This window comes from Carlito syrichta, unplaced genomic scaffold (assembly GCF_000164805.1).
Source record: "Carlito syrichta isolate Samal-C Ts95f unplaced genomic scaffold, Tarsius_syrichta-2.0.1 Scaffold304602, whole genome shotgun sequence".
Classification (NCBI taxonomy): domain Eukaryota; kingdom Metazoa; phylum Chordata; class Mammalia; order Primates; family Tarsiidae; genus Carlito; species Carlito syrichta.
This window is the reverse complement of record NW_007248698.1, coordinates 427,240-451,061: the sequence shown is the minus strand read 5'-3', so window position 1 is coordinate 451,061 and position 23,822 is coordinate 427,240. Positions and strand designations below refer to the sequence as shown.

General features: G+C 48.0%; 1 protein-coding gene and 1 pseudogene across 1 annotated transcript in view; one reads left to right on the top strand and one right to left on the bottom strand.

Annotated features, from left to right (window-relative positions):
• LOC103262746 (keratin, type II cytoskeletal 1b) overlaps positions 1–23,822 on the top strand; it is a 69,908-nt gene that overhangs the window by 10,310 nt on the left and 35,776 nt on the right. The window contains exon 12 of the mRNA XM_008060387.2: positions 4,715–4,735. Coding sequence (XP_008058578.2) covers positions 4,715–4,735 — 21 coding nt within the window. The remainder of the gene's footprint in view (positions 1–4,714; positions 4,736–23,822) is intronic.
• Positions 992–1,474, bottom strand: LOC103262764 (annotated as a pseudogene).

The following is a 23,822-nucleotide window of genomic DNA, read 5'->3' as shown; positions in this document are numbered from 1 at the left end:
GGATTTTAGGCAAACCTGTACAAACACACTTACTATAAGAAAAAGATACCTTTCCATCGATTTCTAGCACAGTAAACTTTGGTGATCAGTAAGTGATTTCAATAAAGAAAGCATTTTGTATTCACAACACTAACAACTAAAAAGTACATACTATTTAACACTTATTTCTTTACGTGGGCAATCGTAGAAACTCTCAGACTAGATCTACACTATTAGCCCGAGTATTCACCAATAAAAATTTTCAAAACCGGTGTTAAAACAAAAGGCTTCTTTAGAAACAGTGGAACCACATCAGGACTAGCAGAAGAAAGTGACAAAAAAACTGTGAACTCAAGATGAGGAGCTGATTTTCAGATGTAATTTGGTTAAGGACATCCTTTTCAGTTGCTTCTCACAGCCAAGACTGGCTCTACTTTTCCCACAATAGTAGGCAGAAAACAGGAGCTTCAGAAATCTCAAGACAGGGGCATCTGGCTTGAGTAAGACCCTAGATAAACACTCCCAAATAGTCACAAAGCCCACACAGGTGGACCATTGGGGTTGACAGACTACACTTTTAACCAAGTGAAAAAGCTGTGAGCACACAAAAGCTTGGTGCCAAGCCTTCCTGTGTTATTTGGGACAGGGAGGGTGTGTGATGGTGCCATTTTCCACGATGTTGACATAGGAACATACATGCTGGGGAAAGAGGTCTTCCAGGTGGAATGTGTGATACAGTCTTGCCCCAGAGAAGTCCGACTCTCAGAAGCGCCCAAAAGAGGAGTCTACTTTCGTAGAAGCAGTAGGTTTGTGAACACAAGAACGTGTTTCAGGAAAAGCAGAGATCCCTGGAAGGTCAGGTAATTCTCTTTTTGATTCATCAACACTTAACATTAATGAACTGCAGAGTCGCACTTTCCAAATGTATTCTCCGGGAATTAGGAACAGAAGCCTCCCCCGCGACTAACCAGCCTGTGATGCCCAGAAGGCTCCCACTGCCTGGGGGCAGGAGCTAGCTCTGCAGACTGTCCTGGGCGGCGGGCATAGAAGGTGTTTTGCGCAACGAAGTCACCACTAAACCGCTGCCTAAATCCAGTCCCCGGCCTTCTTTTTCTGCTCTGTAGTCCAGAAACATCTCTTTAAAGGCCAGAAAGTCCGTAAATGTGAGCAGCATGTCGAATATGTCAGCGGCCACTTCGTCTTCGTGATACTTTATCGTAGTGGTGAAAGCTGCCATACTGAATCCGGGAATCCGCTCCAGCAGCTGTTCTTCGATGTATTTTTCTACCAAAGAAAGGTATTCATTAAAAATTGTCGTGTAGGCGAGTTTATTCTCTTCCGTGTCTTCAAACTCGTGGTAGTATTTGTCCATGAAACTTCTCTGCAGTACCTGGAACTCGGCATCCATGATAACGTTCTCTATAGAACCCACCACAGCATCAAATTGGGTTTCAGAAGCGGAAGAGGTGGACAACGCGAAACACTCTTCCTCTGGGGCTTCCGTCACTTCCGCCGCTGCCTCCGCCCCTGTCCCGGAAGTGGGCGGTGAGGGGGGCTTCCGACCCTCCTGTGGCCCGGCCGCCATGGCCCAGCAGAGTCTGCGCTTGCGCGGCCGGGCCCCGCCTTCTCTCCCTCCCTTGCCTCTCTGCTTTGCTGACGTCCAGGCGCCACGCCCTGCCACCGTCACCGTGGAGAAGACCGTCTTCTTAATGACTGCATAATATTGCATTATATGGATGTAACACATTTTGATGTATATGTTATTTCTCCTTTTTCCACTGTAATACGCGATGCTACCGCGAACATGCACGTCTCTGAACAATGGGTCCAGCTCTTGCTTTAAGATCACTTTCTAGAAGTTACTGGAATCGAGGAATCATTTGAACATTTTGATTAGGGCCAGACGCGGTGTCTCAAGCCTGTAATCCCAGCCCTTTGGGAGGCAGAGGCGAGAGGATTGCCTGAGTCCAGGGGTTGGAGACCAGCCTGAGCAACTTGGTGAGACCTCGTCTCTACAATAAAAAAAAAAAGAAAAAAGAAAATTAGCTGGGCATGGTGGCACGTACTTGTAGTTCCAGCTACTTGGAAGACTGAGGCGGAGGGAGGCTCAGCAGGTCGAGGCTGCGGTGGCCGTGAGTGTGCCACTGCACTTCAGCCTGGGCGATGGAGTGAGATTCCAACTAAAAAAAAAAAAAAAAAAAGATTTATGTGGTCAAATTGCTCTCCAGAAAGAGTGTACCAAGTAATGTCAAAGACTACCTGTTTCCTCACCGTCTTCTGAACATTATGTGGTATTCTATTTTTTTTTTTTTTGAGTTGGAGTCTCACTCTTTCGCCCAGGCTGGTGTGCAGTGGCACGCTCACTACCACCCCAGCATGGAACTCCTGGGCTCCAGGTGTCCTTCCGCCTCAGCCTTCCAAGTAGCTGGAACTACAGGCACGTGCCACCACGCCCGGCTTATTTTTTTTTTATTTGTTGTAGAGACGAGGTCTCGCCAAATTGCCCAGGCTGGTCTTGAACCTTCAGGCTCAGGCAATCCACTTGCCTCGGCCTCCCAAAGTGCTGGGGTTACAGGCTGAGCCACCGAGTTTGGTCTCGTATTCTTTTTTGGTATTGTTTTTTGAGTGTTCTTAGTTTTATTTTTAATTTTTTGATTACTAATGTGATTGAACATTAAATATATGCTTGTTCACTATTCGATTTTCATTTTTCTGTGAATTGTGTCTTCATTGGTTTAATCCATTTTCTCTTTGGGTGATCATTTTGTTTTTCTTAGTTGTCTGTCTGTACAAACGCTATAGATTAGTAAAACTAGCTATTTGTTTGTAAAACATATTGCAAACAATGTCTTATAAATGCAGATCTCTATGAGATAAATATTATATCCAGCTCTGGCCATGTTATCATGACCAGATGAAAGAATGACACACTCTTATTGAACATGTACTGTGTGGTCAGCTTTGTGGTAGGCCTGAGGTCAAAGGATATTCCAGCATTTTGAGCAGAAAGAGATAATTCATGAACCTCAGCAGAGGCTGTCTAGGGCAGGCTGCATTATTTAGACAATGACCAGATTAGATTTGGATATCCGTAAAGAGACAAAGGCAGTCAAGAACCTACTGGGGGAGCATGACTTAAATGGGGAGGGTTTTGTACTGATGTCATATGCTGAGTGTTGATGAGACTAGGGATACGTCCCCTACAACCTGAGCTTTATGTCTCTACCCATCTTGCTTTTCTTCTTGCCAGGGGTCTTGGTGATGGCTAAGCCCGTCTTCCTCTGGGAAGCTGGTTCCTTATACCACCATAGCTCCTGGCAAGTTTCCCGACAGCCAGTCCTGGGTATCCTAGTTTATTCTGTGGTTCTGCATTGCCCCTCTCTTTTGCCAGACTGAGGCAAGGACTCCAACAGCACCATAGCCACTGAAGAGAGCAGAATCTCAGCGACATTTGTAATTGGGCCAGAATTTGTGCCCTGTGGGGATGCTGAGAATAGCTGGGGTGACAAACATAGAACCTAGGCCAGTGGCAGGGAGACCAGAGAGGCTAACAGGTTTGCAGGGAAGTGGGGCTAAGTTGTGGAGAAGGGCCACCTCCACTCAGTGGTAGATGAGAAGATGGAGTGGGATGAGGATAAGACAGAGCTGGACCAACTTCCTAGGAATGAGGGGCTGGTAGTGGATGGGTGGTGAGCCCCCACTCTTTTGAGACCTAAGGTCTAAAGAGGAGGGAACTATCTCCAGTCCTTTGTTGAATCTCCCCAATCACTGGTTTCTGTAGTTGACCCTTCTCCACTGCTCAATGCAGGGTGGGCATTGCCTTTCTAGAACAAGACAGCTTTGGCACCACATCTTTTTTTTTTTTTTAGTTAGAGTCTCACTCTGTTGCTCAGGCTGGAGTGCAGTGGCACGCTTACGGCCACCACAGCCTCTACCTGCTGGGCTCAGGTGATCCTTCCACCTCAGCCTTCCTCAGCTGGAACTACAGGTGTGCACCATCATGCCTGGCTAATTTTTTTTGACTTATTGTAGAGACGAGGTCTCACCAACTTGCCCAGACTGGTCTTGAACCCCTGAGCTCAGGTACTTCTCTCGCCTCTGCCTTCCAAAGTGTTGGGATTATAGGCGTAAGCCATTGTGCCCAGCCAGCACCACATCTTCTCTCAGCTGATAGTCCAGGGTCACTCTTAAAAGCAAAGAGTCTCATGGCTTTATATACACTTCAGGAGGGAGTACTGTGTCCAGCTTCCTGACAAACTGAACCTGTTCACGGTTTATCCACCACGTCCAAAAGAAGCTTGCCAAATTGCATCAGAATGGAGAATGGGAACCTATTTATGCAGACTTGTAGCTTTTTAAGGAATGTAGGGATTCAAAAAACATGTGCAAGTTCCAGGGGTGAAGATACTGATAATGATGGTTTGGATATGGTGGTGACATTTATACCAGGTTTTAGCCACAGCAGAGAGATCTGGTGGCATGAGGACTGAAGGGTGTCTATAGGGTTTGGCTTTTAGGAAGTCGCTGAGGAATGCACTTTCAGGATTATGGTGTTGGGTTATGCACAGAGCCAGTCTTCGTGGGTTTAGGAGTTGATCAGAGACAGAGAAGTGGACAGGATGAAGGTGGGGTTAGCTTTTTGGGACATTTAGTTGAGAAGGAGGTGAGGCATAAGATAACAACAAGGTGTCATGGGTCGTGAAAGGTGCTTTAAGGGTAGGAAAGAAGACTTGAGTGTGGGAGGAGGGATGGGAGGGTAACTGATGGAGCAAGAATTAGAGGGGACAGGAGGGGAGGCCATCGTGCAACTTGTACAAGAAGAAAGAAAACATGGGTGTGGAGGCAGGTGGGAGTGGAGGCATGGAAGGGATGCTGAGGGAGGCCACCCCTGATGGCTTTGGTGTTCTTGTAGAATTGAGGGGTGGGGACTGAAGATGGGCTGGAGGAGGGTAGTGGGAGTTTGAGGCGTGATGGGAAGTTGACAGCACAAGGGAGAGGTTGAGCACCTGGCTGAGAATGGAGGCCTGGGGTGCCTCAGATGACGTGCTCGTGTGATCCTCCCAGCAGTGTTCAATCTCTGTGGCAGGTGGGAGAAGGAAGGTTGTAGTCATGACCAAGAGCTGGGATTTAGTTAGGCTGATGGTTGGAAGACAGGGGCATAGGGGAATAGACAAGGCTGGGGAGTGGATACTCAGATGGTCCTTACACCATTGGTTCTATGGGGAATGAGGCGGCATCATTTTTGTTCACCCTTCCCCACCACCTGGTCAATGTCTAGCACACTGCAGATACTCAAAAAGTACTTGTTGAATGAATGAACAAATGAATGAGTAATGCTTAAATTGGAAACAGCAGGAAAAGAGACCAGCAGAGAGCTAATGGAAAAAATGAAGGAGTCAAGACAATGAACATATTTACAAGAGTGAGGAGCAGACATAGTGGGAGAGAACTGGAAGGTGGGAGGTTATGGTCAGAGATGGGGCTTTGGAGTTTAAGCTTTCAGGAGGGACCCGTTCTTGGTGATGGTCCAGGGTGTGGCCGTGGAGTGGTGGCTGAGTGGTGTGGAGGAGAAGGCGACTGGCGTTGAAAAGATCAAGGGATCCCAGGGTCAGGATGCTGAGTGGGCCACCCTCTCAGGGGCAGAACTTGCCAAGGATGATGGTTGGTGGGGAGCAGTGTGGCATTCCAGAATCCTGGGGGGAAAGAAACCTCCGAGGCCATTTGCTCAACTTCCCACCAAGTGATGGCTCGGAGATTGGCTTGGATGGAATGATGGAAGGAGGAAGGAGAAGGAGCAAGGGGGAGGGAGTTCAAGGTCAAGAGAGGAGCTTATTCTGCTAGAACAGGCAGCCTAGGCATTTCCTAGGTGGCAGAGTGACCTGTTGGAACCACGGAAGGTCATGTTGGGGGTGATGCAGGATGGATGGGAGCAAGGAGGGATGAGGGACTCAGGGCAGACCTTTGGGGAGAAGTGAACCATGTCAACCTCATGACCTGCCGTCCTCTGCCAGGCTGTTGTGACCAGAAGAACTTCTTCCCATTCAGTGTTCATGAGCTTGCGTCCATGCCTGTGACACACTCTGCTCTGTTGTCTTCAGCAGCTTGTGATGACCAAGCTTCACATGAAGCTGTCATGTTAGCTGTACGACCTGGGTCCTGCAAGTCTCTCTAATCCAACATGGGATGCTCCAAATTGGCTCAAGATGCCCCTTCTGGGAAGCCTTCCTGGACCATCATCCCTTCACAGTTCCTATTCCAACTCCCTTCTGTCACTGCAACAGACACGTTTCCAGTCCCATCTGTGCCTGCCTCATGCTCTGGGTGAGAGCATCAGGTGGTTTGCTCCCTGGGTGGACAGAGTACATCCCCTCCTTCCTACAGACTCCTTGTTCTATAACCCCCCCCAAAAGGCTCAATAAATGGAAGAGAACTGCTTTTGCCTAAATGTTAGCTCCCGGGCTGTCTTGTGGGCCTTGCAACGAAGGTCCTTTCTGTGGAGAAATGTGAGGCCCAATTAGGCCAGCAAAAATTGGATAAATTATAGTGAGGAAGGGAGTTTCAGGGTGAGGTTTCACAGAAGTTACAAGAAATGAACCACAGCAAGAGCTGTAAAAACTTGTTAAGCAGGTGTAAATCATTGTTGTAAGCCAACTGTTAGCTGACTGCTAACTGTAAAAGCAGTTAACTCACCCTATCTTTTTTTTTTTGAGTTGGAGACTCACTCTGTTGTCCTGACTGGAGTGCAGTGGCACGCTCCTGGCCACTGCAGCCTCGACCTGCTGGGCTCTGGCAATCCTTCCACCTCAGCCTTCCAAGTAGCTGGAACTACAGGTGCGCGCTACCATGCCTGGCTAATTTTTGATCTATTGTAGAGATGAGCTTTCAACAAGTTTTCCGGGCAGGTCTCGAACCTTTGGACTCAGGCAATCCACTCACTTCAGCCTCCCAGAGTGCTGGGATAACAGGCTGAACCACCGAACCCGGCCAACTCACCCTATCTTAAAGAAACAGAATACCACCATCAACCAGCTGTCTTGCAGACCTGTCATACGTAAGTAATTTCTTTCTTGCAGACCCCAATATATACTATATAAGACAGCCCCCTCTCAAAAAACTCTCGTATTTCACTAATTTCCATGACACAGCATGAAAACTACCACAGCAGCCTGGAGTGTTGCTCTGATATCCCCGGCATTCACCCCAATAAAAGTTTCTTTTTGCCCCTTCCTCTTGGTAGACAGGAGAGGCTTCTCTCCCCTTCTGCTGCTATCAGCTATATATTCCACAGGGTATCTTCCCTTACATAAATTTGCCTTTCTAAATTCACATTTGTCTTGATAAATTCTTTATACCAACCTGCAACTCCAGTCTATGAGTAACCATATGCATGACACTCCCCAAGAGTCTTTGAGAGCTGGCGAGCATCCTGTGAGCTGGTCCCATGGAGCTGTCCACAGAGGCAAGCACAGTGTCAGGTTCATGTAGATGGTGAGGTATGAAATAACATGTGTGTTCTAAATCCAGTACCAGCACCAACAAGGGCAGAAAGAACTCTGTAACCTCCAGCATACCCCGAGTCTCCTCTTCATTTTATTTTTGTCACCTGCAACTGGAAGTTTCTCATTCATCAAGTTTATCCTCCTGTACAAGGGTTAGAAGGTAGTGAACCCACCCCTGATGCCAGGCAAGGCTTTCCTTCCTTTCAGAACTGACAGCACAGCAGCCTAGAGTGTCAGCTCTCCTGACCTTGCAGGAAAGTCCTTCCAGCACCTCCCCTTTTCCTTGGCCGATGTTTACCAGAAACCACTGGATTCTATTCCTCTCTCCTTATAGCCAGAATGGCATTTCTGTTGCCCCACTGTGAAATTCTTAGTGAAATCACTTCTCTACTGCTTTTTTTTTTTTTTTGAGTTGGAGTCTCGCTCTGTCCCCCAGACTGACATGCAGTGGCACGCTCCCGGCCACCACAACCTTGACCTGCTGGGCTCTGGTGATCCTTCTGCCTCAGTCTTCCAAGTAGCCAGAACCACAGGCACGCACTACCACGCCTGGCTAGTTTTTTTTTTTTAATTGTAGAGACGCGGTCTCGCCTAGTTGCCTGGGCGGGTCTTGAACCCATGGGCTCAGGCAATCCACTCGCCTCGGCTTCCCAAAGTGCTGGGATTACAGGTTGAGCAACCAAGCCCGGTCTACTGTTTATTTTGATGGTAATCTGCAGCCTCTCTCAAGCTCCCAAGGTGTCAGGCTCCAAGACAAGCATCCAAGCTGGGATGTTAGGGGCTTATAGGGACTAAGAAAGTATGAGGTTGAGAGGTGAACTTCAAGCCCTTCCAATCAGCCGGGACTCCTCTTCCACCAGTTGAATGATCTGGTCTCACTTCCTGTGTGCTTGAGATGGGCTGGATGCACAGTCTTATTTTATTCTGAGGCCTTTGGGACTTGAGACCCCATTCATGCGCGGTGCCCTGTCTTTGGTGCTGAAACCCGATCCAGGAGCTGGTGTACTCTGTTTCAGGAGGCTGACACTACCACCACCCTCTTCTCACTCAACTCTCCCCGATCCCAGCTTCAGCTCTCATTATTTGCATTTCATCTAACAGATTTCCTATCTAAGATCAGGCAAACATTTGGTCCAAAGCTCAACTTTAAAATAGCCTCAGGCTTTGTTCATTTTTTTTATCTTCCCCATAAAACCAAGACCATCCAAAGCTCAACTTTATTTTATTTTATTTTTTTTGAGTTGGAGTCTCACTCTGTCACTCAGACTGGAGTGCAGTGGCCGCTCCCGGCCACCGCAGCCTCGACCTTCTGGGCTCCGGCGATCCTTCCGCCTCAACCTTCCAAGTAGCTGGAACTACAGGTGCGCACTGCCACGCCCGGCTAATTTTTGCTTTACCGTAGAGATGAGGTCTCGTCAAGTTGCCCAGGTGGGTCTCGAACCCGCGGGCTCAGGCAATCCACTCACCTCAGCCTCCCAAAGGCGTGGGATTACAGGCTGAGCCACCAAGCCTGGCTCAAAGTTCAACTTTAAAATAGCTTCAGACTTTGTTCATTTTTTATCTTCCCCATAAAACTGAGACCAAAAACACTGGTCTCTCTCTCAAAGTGTTTATGAATAATAAAACTTATATATATTGGCATGTTTTCTTTTCTGCCTCTGCTATTGGAGAGTATTTGCCATCAGTGATTAGAGATTTTACTTTCTATTTTAACATGGATTTTTAAAAGCTAATTCCTTTATTATTGGACAATAATATTACTGTCCAATACTGGATGGAAAATGTGCATTCAGTGAACATATTATTGGAATGAGAAGAATATAAAAATAAAGAAAATTATAAAATAAATCTTCTCTTTGAGGCTATGCTCAGAACCATATAGAATCTGGCATTCCTAGGGGAAGAGCATGGCTTAAAATATTAGCGATTATTAGTCGTTAATGTGATAACAAAAATGAAATCTTCCTCTCAGGAATGTGCCAAAAATTCATGAAATAATATATGTAAAGCGTACTTTATACACCAAAAGATGCTTGTACTTATATTGTACTACATGAACGCAAATTTTGATAAGAAACTCAATTATAAATTCACTAAAGTAAATTTCCTAATGTTGAAACATACTTACATGACCCGTACGAACTACTGAAATAAATTTTCTCATATTTTATTTAGACGTTTATAATCATAATTATAAATGAGGTTTTTCTATAGCCTCCTTTTTATATGTGTCATCCTTATCAACTTTTTGGTATGATTTAGCTTGTACTATATTCCATGTTAAACTTTTATCCACTTATTGTCTGTTATAACATTTGGAATTTTTTGAAATTTCTTCAATAGCTTAAGATATAAATTTTTAAAAATTCCATGGAATTATTTTTATAAAATGAAGATAGCTTTTAAAAAACTGAAAAATAATAAATTTGTTAAGGAAAGCAACTGTGTCATATAGTGTCTGCGTGTTACACAATACTTGACAGAAAATGTGCATTCAGTACTTGTTGACTGATGGACTGATGAAATGCTACAGAGCATGCTGGATCTTGGCACAGCTCCTAGGACAAGGCGAGCACTCAAGACATGGGGATATCGTCACCCTTATTTCTAGAGTTACCTCTGTCAATTGATTTCTGAGGAATCAGACATTCAAGGCTAGAAGTGGCTTCAGAAACCATCAAGAGAAACCTCCCTGCCACATAAACACTTTTGTCCTCTTTAGAACACCACCCAAGTGGCAGCCCATCCTGCTGTGGTGGGTAACTCTTCTCTCCCATAGAGGGTGTTAAGCTGAGCCCTACCTTGCAAATTCCACTCATTGATCCAGGACTTTTCCCTCCGTGGCCACAGGGAGCAACTCTAAATCTCCTTCTGCATGACAGTCTACCAATGTTTAAGGACGATTTTCCCTTGTATCAGATTCCTTCTCCAGGTGGGACACTTCCATTTCCTCTCAGCTTGGGGTGGGGACAGCTATGCTGGGTGCTCTCCTGCAGATATCCTCTGGGTGCCTAGACTCTAACCCTCCAGGTGAAGTTCAGGAAAGCGGTGGGCAGGCACAAGTCATCTCTTTGTGCATCTGCCGACTTTGCAGGTGACTTTGGCAGCCACTCGCTGCTGCTGACTCACCTGGAGCTGGTGCCATTTTACATGAGCCATTGGGAAACCATGTCTCCACTCAGTGAACTGCACAGATGTTTTGTTTGGATACACGTGTAGAGTTTTACATTAATCTCTATTAAATCTTTCTTCTTAGTTTTGGCTCAAGCTTCAAAGTGCCAAATTATTTTTGGATTCTGATCCTGCCATTCAACTTCCATCTTTCTCTCACGAGGTTCAGGTCAGCTATACATTTGACCTGTGAGCAAAGATGTCTTCACTTGGGTGCACTGGAAAGAAAAACTGCGATTTAGGCCAAAACTACTCATTTAAAAATGGAGAAGAAAAACTGCGATTTAGGCCAAAACTACTCATTTAAAAGTGGCCATAATTAATCTCAGGGTCTCTTTAAAAACTTTATTATGGAAAATGTCAAACAAATATTAAGGTAGAGAGAATAGCTAGGCGTGGTGGCTCATGCCTGTAATCCCAGCACTTTGGAAGGTGGAGGTGAGAGGATTGCCTGAACACAGGGTTTTGAGACCAGCCTGGGCAACATCGCGAGACCTCATCTCTACAATAAATCAAAAAATTAGCCGGGCATGGTGGTGTGTGCCTATACTTGGAAGGCTGAGGTGGAAAAATCACCTGAGCCCAGCAGGTTGAGGCTACAGTGGCCATGAGTGTGCCACTCCAGCCTGGGTGAGAGAGTGAGATTCTGACTAAAAAACAAACAAACAAAAAAAAAAACAAAAGAAAAGTAGAGAGAATAATGTAATCATGTCACAAACACCTCTGTACCTATCACCTAGCTCAAGAATTAACTCATTATCTTGTTTCATTTTTCCTCCTCTAGATTATGGTGAAGCAAATTCCAGACCTCCTGTCATTGCATTCACAAATACTTTCGTAAGTTTCTCTAAAAGATAAGAACTCTTTCGATAATGTAACCCCAATAACATTATCAGCCTCAACAAGATAAATCTTAATTCTGTACTATGATCAATCAAGCCTAGTCATGTTTCACGTTTCCCCTAATGTCTCAAGAATATTTTCATTAAAATTGCCTGTATGCATCAGGGTCTAAATCATATTTATACGTTGCAATTGGTTGATTTTTGTAGATTCCCATCTCTCCTGTTGATTCTTTGTGGTTTATTTGTTGGAGAAACCTGGTCATTGTCTATAGAGTTGTCATCCTACTAAGTTAGTTTTACCCCATACTATTGTTAAACACGTCCCTCTGTACTTTGAATTTCAAACATTAACATACATTAAAATGGACTTTTTGGGCACACAGTTCTATACATTTTAGCACAGTTATACATATGTAGACTTATGTAACCACTATGACAATCAGGGTACAAACAGTTCCATTATCCCTGAAACTCCTTCTTACTATTTTTTGTAGTCATACATCCCCCTCACCACTCACTTCTGGATACCATGGATCTGTTCTCCATCACTATAGTTATGTCTTTTTGAGAATTTCAAATAAACAAATCACACAGTAGGCAACTTTTTGAGACTGACTTCTTTCAATTGGCATGATGTCCTAGAAATGTCCAAGTTGTTATGTGTGTCAATAGTTTGCTTCTTTTTGTTGCTAAGAGTATCCCGTTGTAGTGAGAAACTATACACGATAAACTGTGTACCTCTTCCCCTCTAAAAGGATATTTGGGTTGCTGTCAGAGTTTGGTGATTATAAACAGAATTGCTATAAGCATTTGTAGACAGATTGTCATGTGAACATAGATCTTTATTTCTCTAGGGTGAGTACCCAGGATGGGATTTCTGGTCAGATGGTGTAAGTGTATGTCTAACTTTTTTTTTTTGAGTTGGAGTCTCACTCTGTCGTCCAGACTGGAGTGCAGTGGCATGCTCCCGGCCATCGCAGCCTCGACCTGCTGGATTCTGTAATCCTTCTGCCTCAGCCTTCCAAGTAACTGAAACTACAGGCATGCGCTACCACGTCCAGCCAATTTTTACTTATTGTAGAGACGTGGTCTCGCCAAGTTGCCCAGGCAGGTCTCCAACCCGCGGGCTCAGGCAGTCCACTCGCCTCGGCCTCCCAGGGTGCTGGGATTACAGGCTGAGCCACCGAGCCTGGTCATATATTTAACTTTATAACAAATTACCAAACTGTTTTTAAAAGTGGCTGTGCCATTTTGCATTCCCCTCGGCAATCTGTGAGAGTTCTAGTCACACTGCATCCTTGAGTATGCTTGGTATTGACAGTTTTCATTTTACCTATTCTAACAGGTGTCCGGTTGTGTGGCTCTTTGTTGTTTTTTGAGTTGGAGTCTTACTCTGTTGCCCTGGCTGGAGTGCGATGGCACAATCACAGCTCACCGCAGCCTCAATCTCCTGGGCTCAGGTGATCTTTCCACCTCAGTCTCCTGAGTAGCTGGGACTACAGCCTATGCCCAATGCATGGCCAATATTTTATTTTCTTGTAGAGACAAGGACTCACTGTTTTACCTAGACTGGTCTCCAACTCCTGGCCTCAAGCAATCCTCCTCCCACTTTGGCTTCCCAAAATGCTGGTATTACAGGCATGAGCTACCGTACCTGGCTGGCTCTTTGTTTTGAAAAATATATTGACGGGTTTCTCAACTTTTGAAAAGTGAGACACTCTCCCCTGCTTTTGCCCCCTGTGGTGGCTTGGAGAGGGTAAAACAAGTCTGAGGCATCTATTGCTCTGTCTCACAACGTTAGAGGAATTTTGAAATTTCCCAGGGGATCCAGGAGAGAGGGGTCAGAACTGCACCATGAAAAGAAGGTGTGAGGAGGGCCTTGGAAGAAAGAGGGGTTCCTGCAGCATGGTGGGAGGCCCTGCCTGTGGGGACATGGTCAGGAAGGCATTTTCCAGGGAACTTCCACATTTCTAGTCACAGGGCTCTTGATAAGGAGTGGGGGTCTTCCTGGCTCTATCTCTCATTCCTGCAAGTCATCGCAGAAGAAGAGGGATGGAGTTCACTGTGGGTCAGAGTGTATTGGGGCAGCATGGTGTTCTTGGAGGCTGCAAGCAAAGGTGGAAAGCAGCTTTGGTGTAGACTGACAGGGGAGGGAATATCTGGCTGGGGCAGGAAAGGGAATGTCTGGGAGATCCATGGGCATGTGAAGTGAAGGGTGGCACTGAACTCCCTACAGCACTGGGCAGGGTCGGGGGTAGGGAGGTGGGTAGGGTGGTGGTGGTTGGAGCACTTAGCTCAATGTTAAAGGATGGAGGCCCTGGAGGGTTGGAGAACTTGGAGGACATCAGATTACATTTCAGACAGGAACCTTACCATGCTATTCTCCCAATAAGATCTTCAATGCTTCCCACTTCCTGAGGATGCAAGCTGACGTCGTCCAGATGGGGTCCTGTCTGGTCCTCCAACTTTGTCTCCGGGTGCCATCGCCCTTCTTGAACTGCCTGCTCCAGCCGGAGGGAACTGCTTTCGTTTCAGCAAGACTCTGAGCTCCTCCAGGCCGCGGGTCCTTTGCACTTGCTTCCCTTTGGGTGGATTGCCCTTTCCCTCTCTTCACTCAGCTCTGACATCTCCTGCCCTGTGAAGCCCTCGAAGACCAGTCTCCATGTCTGCAGCCCTTCCCCCACCACCAGCTGAGTCGCTCACCCCGTGTCTGTGTCACCACTAGACCTTACACAAACCCCTGCTTTTGCACCCAGCAAAGCATGCATCATACTTTGGAATCCCTTGCTCCTGTGACCTCTGTGAGAGCAGGCATCAGTTCTTCTTTGTCCTTGTGACCCCAGACCTGGTAGCTCTGGACTCAGAGTAGATACTAAATAAACACGAACGAGGGTGGGGCTGAGGATGGACATCCCTTTGGAGGGCTTGCACTCTCTAATGGTGGCCTGCCCCTGTCCTGCCTGAAACAACACGATTGTTTATGACAAGTATCTTTAATAAAGCTGGGTACTGTCTGGCTTGGAAAAAACCCAGCTGTCCAGTTCAGAGTCAAGAATTCAGCTGGATTCAGATGTATCTAATGCGCTGTGCTCGCTCCTGGTGCTGCTTTCTCTACTCATGGCAGCCAAGTTAGCATCTTGCTGGGATCCTGCTTCCCTGCTTCTGGGTTATCCTCTTGTCTACCCCTATCGAAAGTGAGATAAGCCGGGCTCCCGTGGCTCAGCCTGTAATCCCGCGCCTTGGGAGGCTGTGGTGAGTGAATTGCCTGAGCCCGCAGGTTCAAGATCCGCCTGGGGAACTTGGCGAGACCTCATCTCTACAATAAGCCAAAAATTAGCCAGGCGTGGTAGTGCCCACCTGTAGTTCCAGCTACTTGGAAGGCTGAGGTGGAAGGATCGCTGCGGCGGAAGGATCGCTCGACCAGCAGGTCGAGGCTGCAGTGGCCGGGAGCGACTGCTGCACTCCAATCTGGGTGACAGAGTGAGATTCCAACTCAAAAAAAAAGAAAATGAGATAAAGTTGGTTCATCCCTAGTAAAGTCTTGTGGTGGGGGAGGGATGCCTAGCTCCTCAAACTTATCCTGAAGCTCCTGGAGCACCTGGGGGTCTCTTGGGCTGTCTCTCAGTGGTGTGCCCTCTGGGCCCTCTGTTGCTCTCATGAGATAAGGAGTTCTCTGTGAAGTGGGCTGGCAGCTTACCTTTCTCCATCTTCTCCCCCACCTTCTTCAGGATCCAGTACTCACCAGTCACCGGATATGCAAGGATGTGAGCTGGAACTCTTTGTTGGATCACAATGTGGCATCCCCTGGTCCTTGGGAAACACTACAGCCCTACTGAGTAGTGGTTTGACACACTGAGTCAGTGCCGAGTCCCCGTGGCTGGTGCATAATTAGAAGGCATAGACTACCTGGTTATCACAAACTCCCTGTGTTGTGGGGTGGTTGAAGACCTATTGGTGGTGACCAGGTTTTTACTGTTGTGAACAAAGAATTGGATGAGACACACAGAGCAAAAGCAAAAAGTAGTTTATTTAGCAAAAGTGGCAGGCGACAGTACACTCCAAAGAAAGATAGAAGTGGGCTTGAGCTGCAGAGTGGCTCAAAAGCCTCGAGTCAAACAAAGCTGGGACCTTTTATATTCTTCTTGGTGGGAAAGTGGGGTCTGATTTTGTAAAGCTTGCAAAAAGAAAACATTTTGACTATTTGTTTCTGGGTTAAATGTGTTTCTTGGAGATGGGGTAACATTTTAGGTTACTGTGCCTGTTTCTGCCCGCCATCCCATAATTTTAATTGTATGCATGAGATGCAATCCCTATGTATGAGACTTAACTGGCTCTTCTTTTCTTGAGTCAGAGTCTCATTCTATCAACCAGGCTGGAGTGCAGTGGCACGCTGCTCACGGCCACCGCAGCCTCAGCCCGCTGGTCTCAGGCGATCCTTCCACCTCAGCCATTCAAGTAGCTGGAACTACAGGCATGTGCCACCACACCCAGCTAATTTTTTGATTTATTGTAGAGATGAGGTCTCACCATGTTGCCCAGGTTGGTCTCGACCCCCCGGGCTCAGGCAATCCTCTCACCTCTGCCTCCCAAATTGCTGGGATTACCGGCTTGAGCCACCACGCCTGACCCTGAACTAGCTCTTTTGCATGGATAGGTTATGGAGAGTACAAGGAGGTCCCTTGTGTGCATGTGCCAGACCTGGGGTACCCCATTTGTGAGTTTTATGGGTTTTCTTGTCTTGTTTCAGGAGGGAACATGACTTATGTTCTGTCCTTGGAGGTTAATTAATGATTCTGTTTCATGGCTTTTTTCCTGCTCCCACCGCTTCTTGTTTGTTGAAATCCACCTTCCATGCTCTTCCCTATCTTCCTGCCTGCAACGGTTAAATAATGCCACTTCTCAAGAATGCTGGCAAATTCCCACCAGGCCTTAGCATGTATTTGTGTAGGTTTACTCCAGAGAGCTTCCAGTCGGGAGAGTGAGTGTGAGCGGAGATCGGCCTACCCCCAGCTAACCAAGTCCTCCAGTCCTGGGGCTACTTCTTCTTGGGGATGGCACTTTTACCTAATTTTCACAAAGACACACAGTTAATAGCTGTGGTCCTGATGGCCCTCATTTGAAATAATCTTTTCCAAGGTAACTGCTTGACTGAGTGCTGCTTGCCTTATAGAAAGTGGAAGAACACTAACATCTCCTTCCTACACCACTGCCTCCTCCACGCCCCGAATCCATCACTCAAGGTCAAAGGTTTGGGTCTCTCCTGCCCTGTGGGGGCTTTCCCAACCTCTGTGGTCCACATCAAACCTGGCCCCCTTGTCTTGTTCTCTGACCAGAGTTTGTCACATGGGACCCTGTACTGCTCTGGAATATAAGTCTTGTTTCACTTGTTGGATTTAAAGCCTTTAAGCACAAGGGATGGGTCTTCTGACATTATCCCTCAAGCCCACACTGCATGCTGGGTTTGGAATGAGTGAATGGACCACAGTGGTGTCCATTACTTTTCTTTAGCTCTTTCATGTTGCTCCCCGTAGCAATTTTATTTCCTCTAACCATGAATATTCTATTAATAGCTTCCACTTAAATGCACTCAAGAATCATCCGTGGAGCTTTCAAATTTTCGATTCCAAGGCTGAACCTGAGACCAATGACATCAGAATCTCTGGGGGTGTGTTTGCAACTGAGGATCAGGCACCCATATCCTTCAAACACAAGGTCAAGTTTGAGAAGATGCTAAGAATAGAGGGTTGCTTGAGGACTAGACAACATTCCCTTTTCAACGTTCTCCTGGATTTAAATACCTCTTTTTTAATACATTGCAAAGAGTCTCTCCCCAAGCCATTTTACAGCCTGAATCCAAATGTTCTTCCTAGAACACAGATCAGAGGTTGTCTTCCCTATGCTCTAAATCCTTCAGTGGCTTCCCAGTGCCTGAGGTGGAACTCCAGACAGAACACCGACAGATCCTTCAGAGCCCTGTCCTTATTGGCCTCTGCAGCTTCATCTCCTTCAAACCCTCTGCTAAGGTCACACTCAATTTTTTGTGATCTTTTGAATGTGTTATGCTTTTGCTTGTCCCCTGGACTCTGCTTATTGCAGACATGCACAGACAGCCATGCTCTTTTATGGCATCTGATTCTGAGCTGCTTCATATATACAGATGCTAAACCTTAGCCCCTGCTGGGGAGTCTGGTTCCTGTCAACCATATAATTTGATTTTTTGTTAAAGAGAGTGAGATTCCAAAACCTTCCTTGGCAGTTCCTCTGAGTTCACTTCCTCCACAGGAAGTTCTCCCAAACATCTAGCCTAAGACATCTCCCAAACATCTAGCCTGTCCTTTTCTTGTTCCCAGGAGATGAGGGGACTCAGTGCTCCTCTGTGTCTTCATTGTGTGGTTTTCCTGCTGTCGTCTGCAACATGGTGCAGAGTTCAAGTTAACACTTCCACTTTTTCTTTGTTACCTGATAGATTTCCACTCCCCGACAGATGAGCTCAGGCTGGGGCAAGGGCTTGACTGCTGGGTCCCTGGCACCTAGAGACTTAGGACTGCTGAGCGTGTGAGCATAACACGTTCATAAGATCACAAAAAATTGAGTGTGTGTGACTGTTCCATGCTGCGTGACTGTTCCATGCTGCTAAAGCCTCTTCTCCCATCAATTGTGTGGAGAAGCATGTAAGTAAGCATCAACTCCTTTTCAAATGGACTCGAGTCGTTCATGACAAATGACCCTAGCTGGAGAGAGAAACATGCCCCAAAGAATTCCCCTGAAGGCTGTAATGAGTCTATTTTCCTGCGCTTTGTCCAGAGGGCCTGTGCTTGGGTCCCTGAGCTGAGCTTGGGACAAGGGAAAGATGTGGAGGTGGAAATGTGAGCTTTAGGGGACATTTCCTCTAAACTTCCTCTTCTCTCTCTCTCTCTTTTTGTTCCTGCAGAAGTCCACGTGTCCACTCAGCCCAGCATGAGGGTTTTACGTCCTCAGTGGCAGCTGTCGAATGTGCTGTGTGCTTGTTTGATGGACTGGATGGTGATAGGCTTTGCACTGAACCACCCAGGCAGGAGGTGATCCTGGGGAAAGCCCCTTATGTGGGGTAGAAAGTCCTGTCCTTACAGGCTGGGCACTGTCTGGTGGTAAGGAGGGTCATGCTCAGGAGAAAGAGGACAAGCTTTACCTCAGAGACTCTTGATGACCCCAGCATCCTGAAGTGTCCACCACAGTGGATGTGGCTCCCAGGAGAGTGAAGGACTTTCTCTTGGGAGAATCACACTCCAAACAGTTCCCTGAGACAAAGTTTCCTGTGAGTGTCTTGTTTCTCAAACCTGGATCTGGCTGACAGAAGCCAACGACCCAGGCCCCTGGAGATGGGAGGAGCTTGGAAAATCACCTAATTAGAGCAGATGCCTCGAAGTATGGGGTTGGGTCCCTGGAAGAAGCAGGCCATCCATCAAAGTGCAGCCTGTGTAGTCTTCTGCCTTGGACCTGGTGAAGGCAAAATGAGATTCATGTCAGGGACAATCAAAGCGACTGGCAACTCCAGGATAAGGGTTAAGGTGTGTTTCGGATTTGAGACATTGCCCTGTTATGGCTAGAAAATTAAGGTCAGGAAATTGTTAAATGAATGAACCAACACACTGGGACTTATAAAAGGGCCCACCTCTCGCCCTGTGTCAGAAGGGCCCTTTCTTCTGAGGTTTTCTAGACCAGGACACCTTCCTGCGTCCCAAGAAATGACCAGCCAGCAGACCAGCAGGGCCTGCCAGGCTGCCCAGAGCTCCAGAGGCTGTTCTGCCATCGTGGCGTCTGTTCAGAGCCGCAGCGGCCCTAGCAGGTCCCAGTCGGCCTCACACTCTGGGGAAGGCAGTGTCACCACAGCCTGTGCCATGATAGGGGGTGTCTTTGGCAGCAAGAGCCTGTGCGGTCTTGGGGAGAGCAAGGATACCTTGATGAGTATGGCTGGGTCCCTGAGCTGAGCTTGGGACAGCTGCCCTGGCTGGGGACAGCGTGTGTGGGTGCTGGGGCACCTTGGGGAGCAGCCTGGGCAGGGCTGGAGGAAGGGGAAGGAGAAGTGGCTTTGGAGTAGGCTCCTTTGGTGTTGGAGGGAGACTTGGTGGCTTTGGAAGAGTGCCTGGTGTAGCCTGGGGCGGTGGGGGCTTGGGGGGGGCTTTCCCCTTGGCATCCAGGAGGTAACCATCAACCATAGTCTCCTGTAGTCCCTGAACGTGGGGCTTGATCCCCTGGTCCAGGAGGTGAAGACCCAGGAGTAGGAGCAGATCAAGACCCTCAACAACAAATTAGCTTTCTTTATTGACAAGGTGGGTGTCTGTGGTGGGGAAGGGGCTGTACCCCTGAGAACCCCTGGGCCTAGGTTTAGGGGGCAGGTCAGCCCCTGAGTCGGAGCCTGGGCAGGCTAAGACCTCTCTTCCATGGTTGATCACCGGTGTGGTCCCTGGAGCTGCAGAACAAGGTGCTGGAGACCAAGTGGTACCTCCTGCAAGAGCAGGGGGCCACTGCCAAGGCCAGCACCTATGACCTGCGGCCCTTCCTTGAGTCCTCCAGGCCTTCCTGGATAAACTGCTGATGGAGCAGGGCCAGCTGGATGGGGAGCCGGGCAGGATGCAGGCACTGTTGGAGGAGTCCTGAAGGGGGTGAGGCAGTGTTGGGTGCTGAGAGGTGCGGGCATCGACTAGGAGCTGGGCTGATGACAGTAAGGACCAGTGTCACAGGGTCCATTGGTGGACCTCCCGCCGAGCACCATGTTCACGAGCTGAGGCTCTGAAGCCAGACTTCCTGGGTGTAAGTGCGACTGTGTCCCTTCCTAGCTGCACAGTCATAGGCGATCCATTTAACCACTCTGTGCCTCAGCTTCCTCACTTGTAACAAGGGGAGGATGATCATTGTACCTGCCTCAGAGGTTTGCTAGGAGAATTAAATAATTTAATACATGCCAAGCATTTCAAACAGTGCCTGGCAAACAGTGAGACGTTCTTATTAATTAGTCAATATTAATGAAAGGCCCAGGAACCAGACTGATGACTGTAACAGAGGGGACACAAATATAAGCTGTGGCAAGTGCCCACTCTGTGCCTGGCCCTGTGCTGGGTGCTGAGGCTATGGCTCTGGCTGTGGTGATCATAGTCGCTTTCTCCCTGGGGGTCCTCTCTCTGGGGTGTCAGACTGCCTTAGGCTGTGGCTTAGGGCCTGGACTGAGTGAGGGGCCTGAGATCAAGGCACCCAGAGTTGCTTTCTAGGAGTTCCCAGCTCTACGGGACTGGAAGGGACATTAACTGCAGGACTGACTGAGGAACGCAGAGACCTTGGAGCTCGGGGAGGGCCCAGGACTTACCATGGGAGAATGGGCGTGGCATGGGAGCACATCAGAGGACTGAGCGTGGGGAGCTGGTGGGAGAATGGAAGCTGTGCTCCATCCGGTCTATCTGGCTGGGAGGAGGAGCGGCTCTCAGCCCGATGTGTGGGTCATCACCAGCATCCTGGACATGGATGCTGGTGCTGAAAAGGGCTGGGGGACTGGTGACCGTCCTGGAGAGGTTTCTGCTTGGCTCGTCCCTGGAATCCCCAGCCTGGAGCAGAGGCAGAACTGGGCGGGCCAGGGCCCTCTCCCCACTTTGAGCTCAGCGCTAGCCCGGGCCTTAACCCTGGTGGTGCCTTCTGCTGGTATAAGGAGCTAAAGAAACGAGCCATGGTGGAGAATGACTTGGTGCTTCTCAAGAAGGTGAGAGAGGACTGGGGTTCAGTGGGGACTGGGACTCTGGGGCTCAGTGGGCTGGCTGAATTCTCTTTGTGCCTGCAGGACTTCCTCAGTGCTGCCAGCCTGATTTCTCACCATGTCACCCTCTTCTTCCCTTCTCATTAGATCAGTTCCTGGGTGAGCCAGCAGAGATGCAGAGAGTCTCTCAGAGCCTGAGAGGTGTCCCGGGGGAACACGCCCCAGGCTGTGTTCACATGCAAGGGTACACGCACACCTTTGCAGGCCTCCTCACTGGTGCCTTAGCACTTTCAAAGGCAGAAATTCTGCTGCTTTTTTTTTTTTTTAAATCCGGTGACCAAGCTGCTTCCAGAGACAATAAGGGTTCAGTGGTTGCCACATGGCTTTGAGCTCTTTGGAGTAGAATGCCACTTTCTTGCTGCAGGCATTAGCGCTGCACATAAGAACTCTAATTCCTGACTCTCATTCTCAAATCACCTTACCCTGAGTAGTTTAAGGACCAAGGAGACATGGTGTTCATTTCCCTTCATAACAAGCAAGATTATTGGCAAGTGCATATTTTAAACAAACGAGAATGTGCTAACCACTGGTCTGGTGGCTTCTCCCTCCCTAGGAAGTGACCAAAGTGGACCGGGAGGCCAAGGTGGAGAGTCTGACAGATGAAAGCAACTTCCTGAGGTCCCTCTTTGAAGCCATAAGAACTATTCCCTCCCCTCATGCCTTTAGGATATCATGAATCCTCTCAAGCCCAATTTTTTAATTCATTCTTTGATTTTTCCTTCACATTTATTACCATGGCATCTGCTCAGATTCTGGGACCTCTGAAACTGCTCATCTATCAAGTATCCCAACTCTCCTTTCTTCCCCCTTTTCTGTGCCCCCTATGTCTGTGGCTGCCACTACCTGTGGATCACATTCTCAGAGTCTCCTCCTGCATCCAAGGTGTCTGGACAAGAAACCCATGGACCCAACCTGAAGGAGGACTGGTGAACAGAGATCTTTTCCTTCCTTAGCCTGTGGGTGGGAGTTTTGCCTGCACTTGGGTGATCATATTTAACAAAAAGTTAAAAAAAATTTTTTTTTGTGTTGGAGTCTCACTCTATTGTCCAGGCTGGAGTGCAGTGGCATGCTCATGGTTCTCTCAGCCTCCACCTCCTGGGTTAAGGTTATCCTTCTGCCTCAACCTTCTGAGTAGTTGGGACTACAGGTGCACACCACCATGCCTGGCTAATTTTTTGATTTTTTGTAGAGATGAGGTCTTGCTATGTAACCCAGAATGGCCTTGAACTCCTAGGCTCAAGTAATCCTCCCACCTTGGGCTTCCAAAATTCTGGAGTTATGGGCATGAGCCACCGTGCCCGGCCTGGTCATCACACTTTTTTAGCGGCATCACTACAAAAGCTAACTTTAGGGATTTGTGGTGGGAACCTGCCCATAAGATGTGAGCAGTATTGGCTTTGTGTCCACAGGAGTACACATAGCTCCTGTCAGAATCCAATGACACATCCTTCATCCTGTTCATGGACAACAACTGGCACCTGGACCTGGACAGCATCATCTCTGAGGTCAAGACCCAGTACGAGGAGATCGCCCAGAGGAGCAAGGCCAAGGCCAAGGCCCTGAACCAGACCAAGGTAGGTGAGTCAGGCACCCTGGGGGAAACACTTTTCTCTTGGGCTCTTCATTTCTGCCCAATCTAGCCACCCAGACTCCAAACCCCTACACTGTCCTGGGGCACAGCTAGGAACCCTCTGCAAACTGGCTCAAGAGACGCTGGCTTCCCATGGCCTCCAGACTCCTGGGAGGGCTTGACGTGAGAGAGGAATGTGGTCCGGCATTCAGGCAATTAGTAAGAACTCGACATTGAGGTGGTGGATAAGCTAATCAACCAGATTTGACACCGTACAATCTACACATGAATGGAAACATCACATTACTTCATAAATACACACAACTATTATGCGTCAATTAGAAATAAAATAAAACTCAAAAAATGAGCTTCACATCATCACATCATCATCATCATCGCAGACACCGTCATGGCCAGAGCCAACCCCTAGAATGCCTCTGTGCTAATTAGAAAAAGTGTCCTTTGGGGGCCGGGCTTGGTTGCTCAGCCTGTAATCCCAGCACTTTGGGAGGCCGAAGCAAGTGAATTGCTTGAGCCTGTGGGTTTGAGACCAGCCAGGCAACTTGGTGAGACCTTATCTCTACAGTACATAAAAACTAGCTGGATGTGCTAGCACATGCCTGTAATTCTGGCTACTCGGAAGGCTGAGGCGGAAGGATCGCTGGAGCCCAGCAGGTTGAGGCTGGGGTGGCCGTGAGCATGCCACTGCACTCCAGCCTGGGCAGCAGAGTGAGACTCCAACTGAAAAAAAGTGTCCTCTGGGCAGACACCACAATATGAGGCACAGCTTGGCAAGCAGCGTGCGGGTCAGGCTTTAGCCCCCATCTGCTTCCTTGGCCAAAGAGGAGGTGCTGCTTACCACCATCCTATTCATCTTCATCATCAGTGGAGCAGGTTGACAGAGTTTTGCTCTGTTGTCCAGGCTGGAGTGTAGTGGCACAGTCATAGTTCACTACAGCTTTGAATTCCTGGGCTTA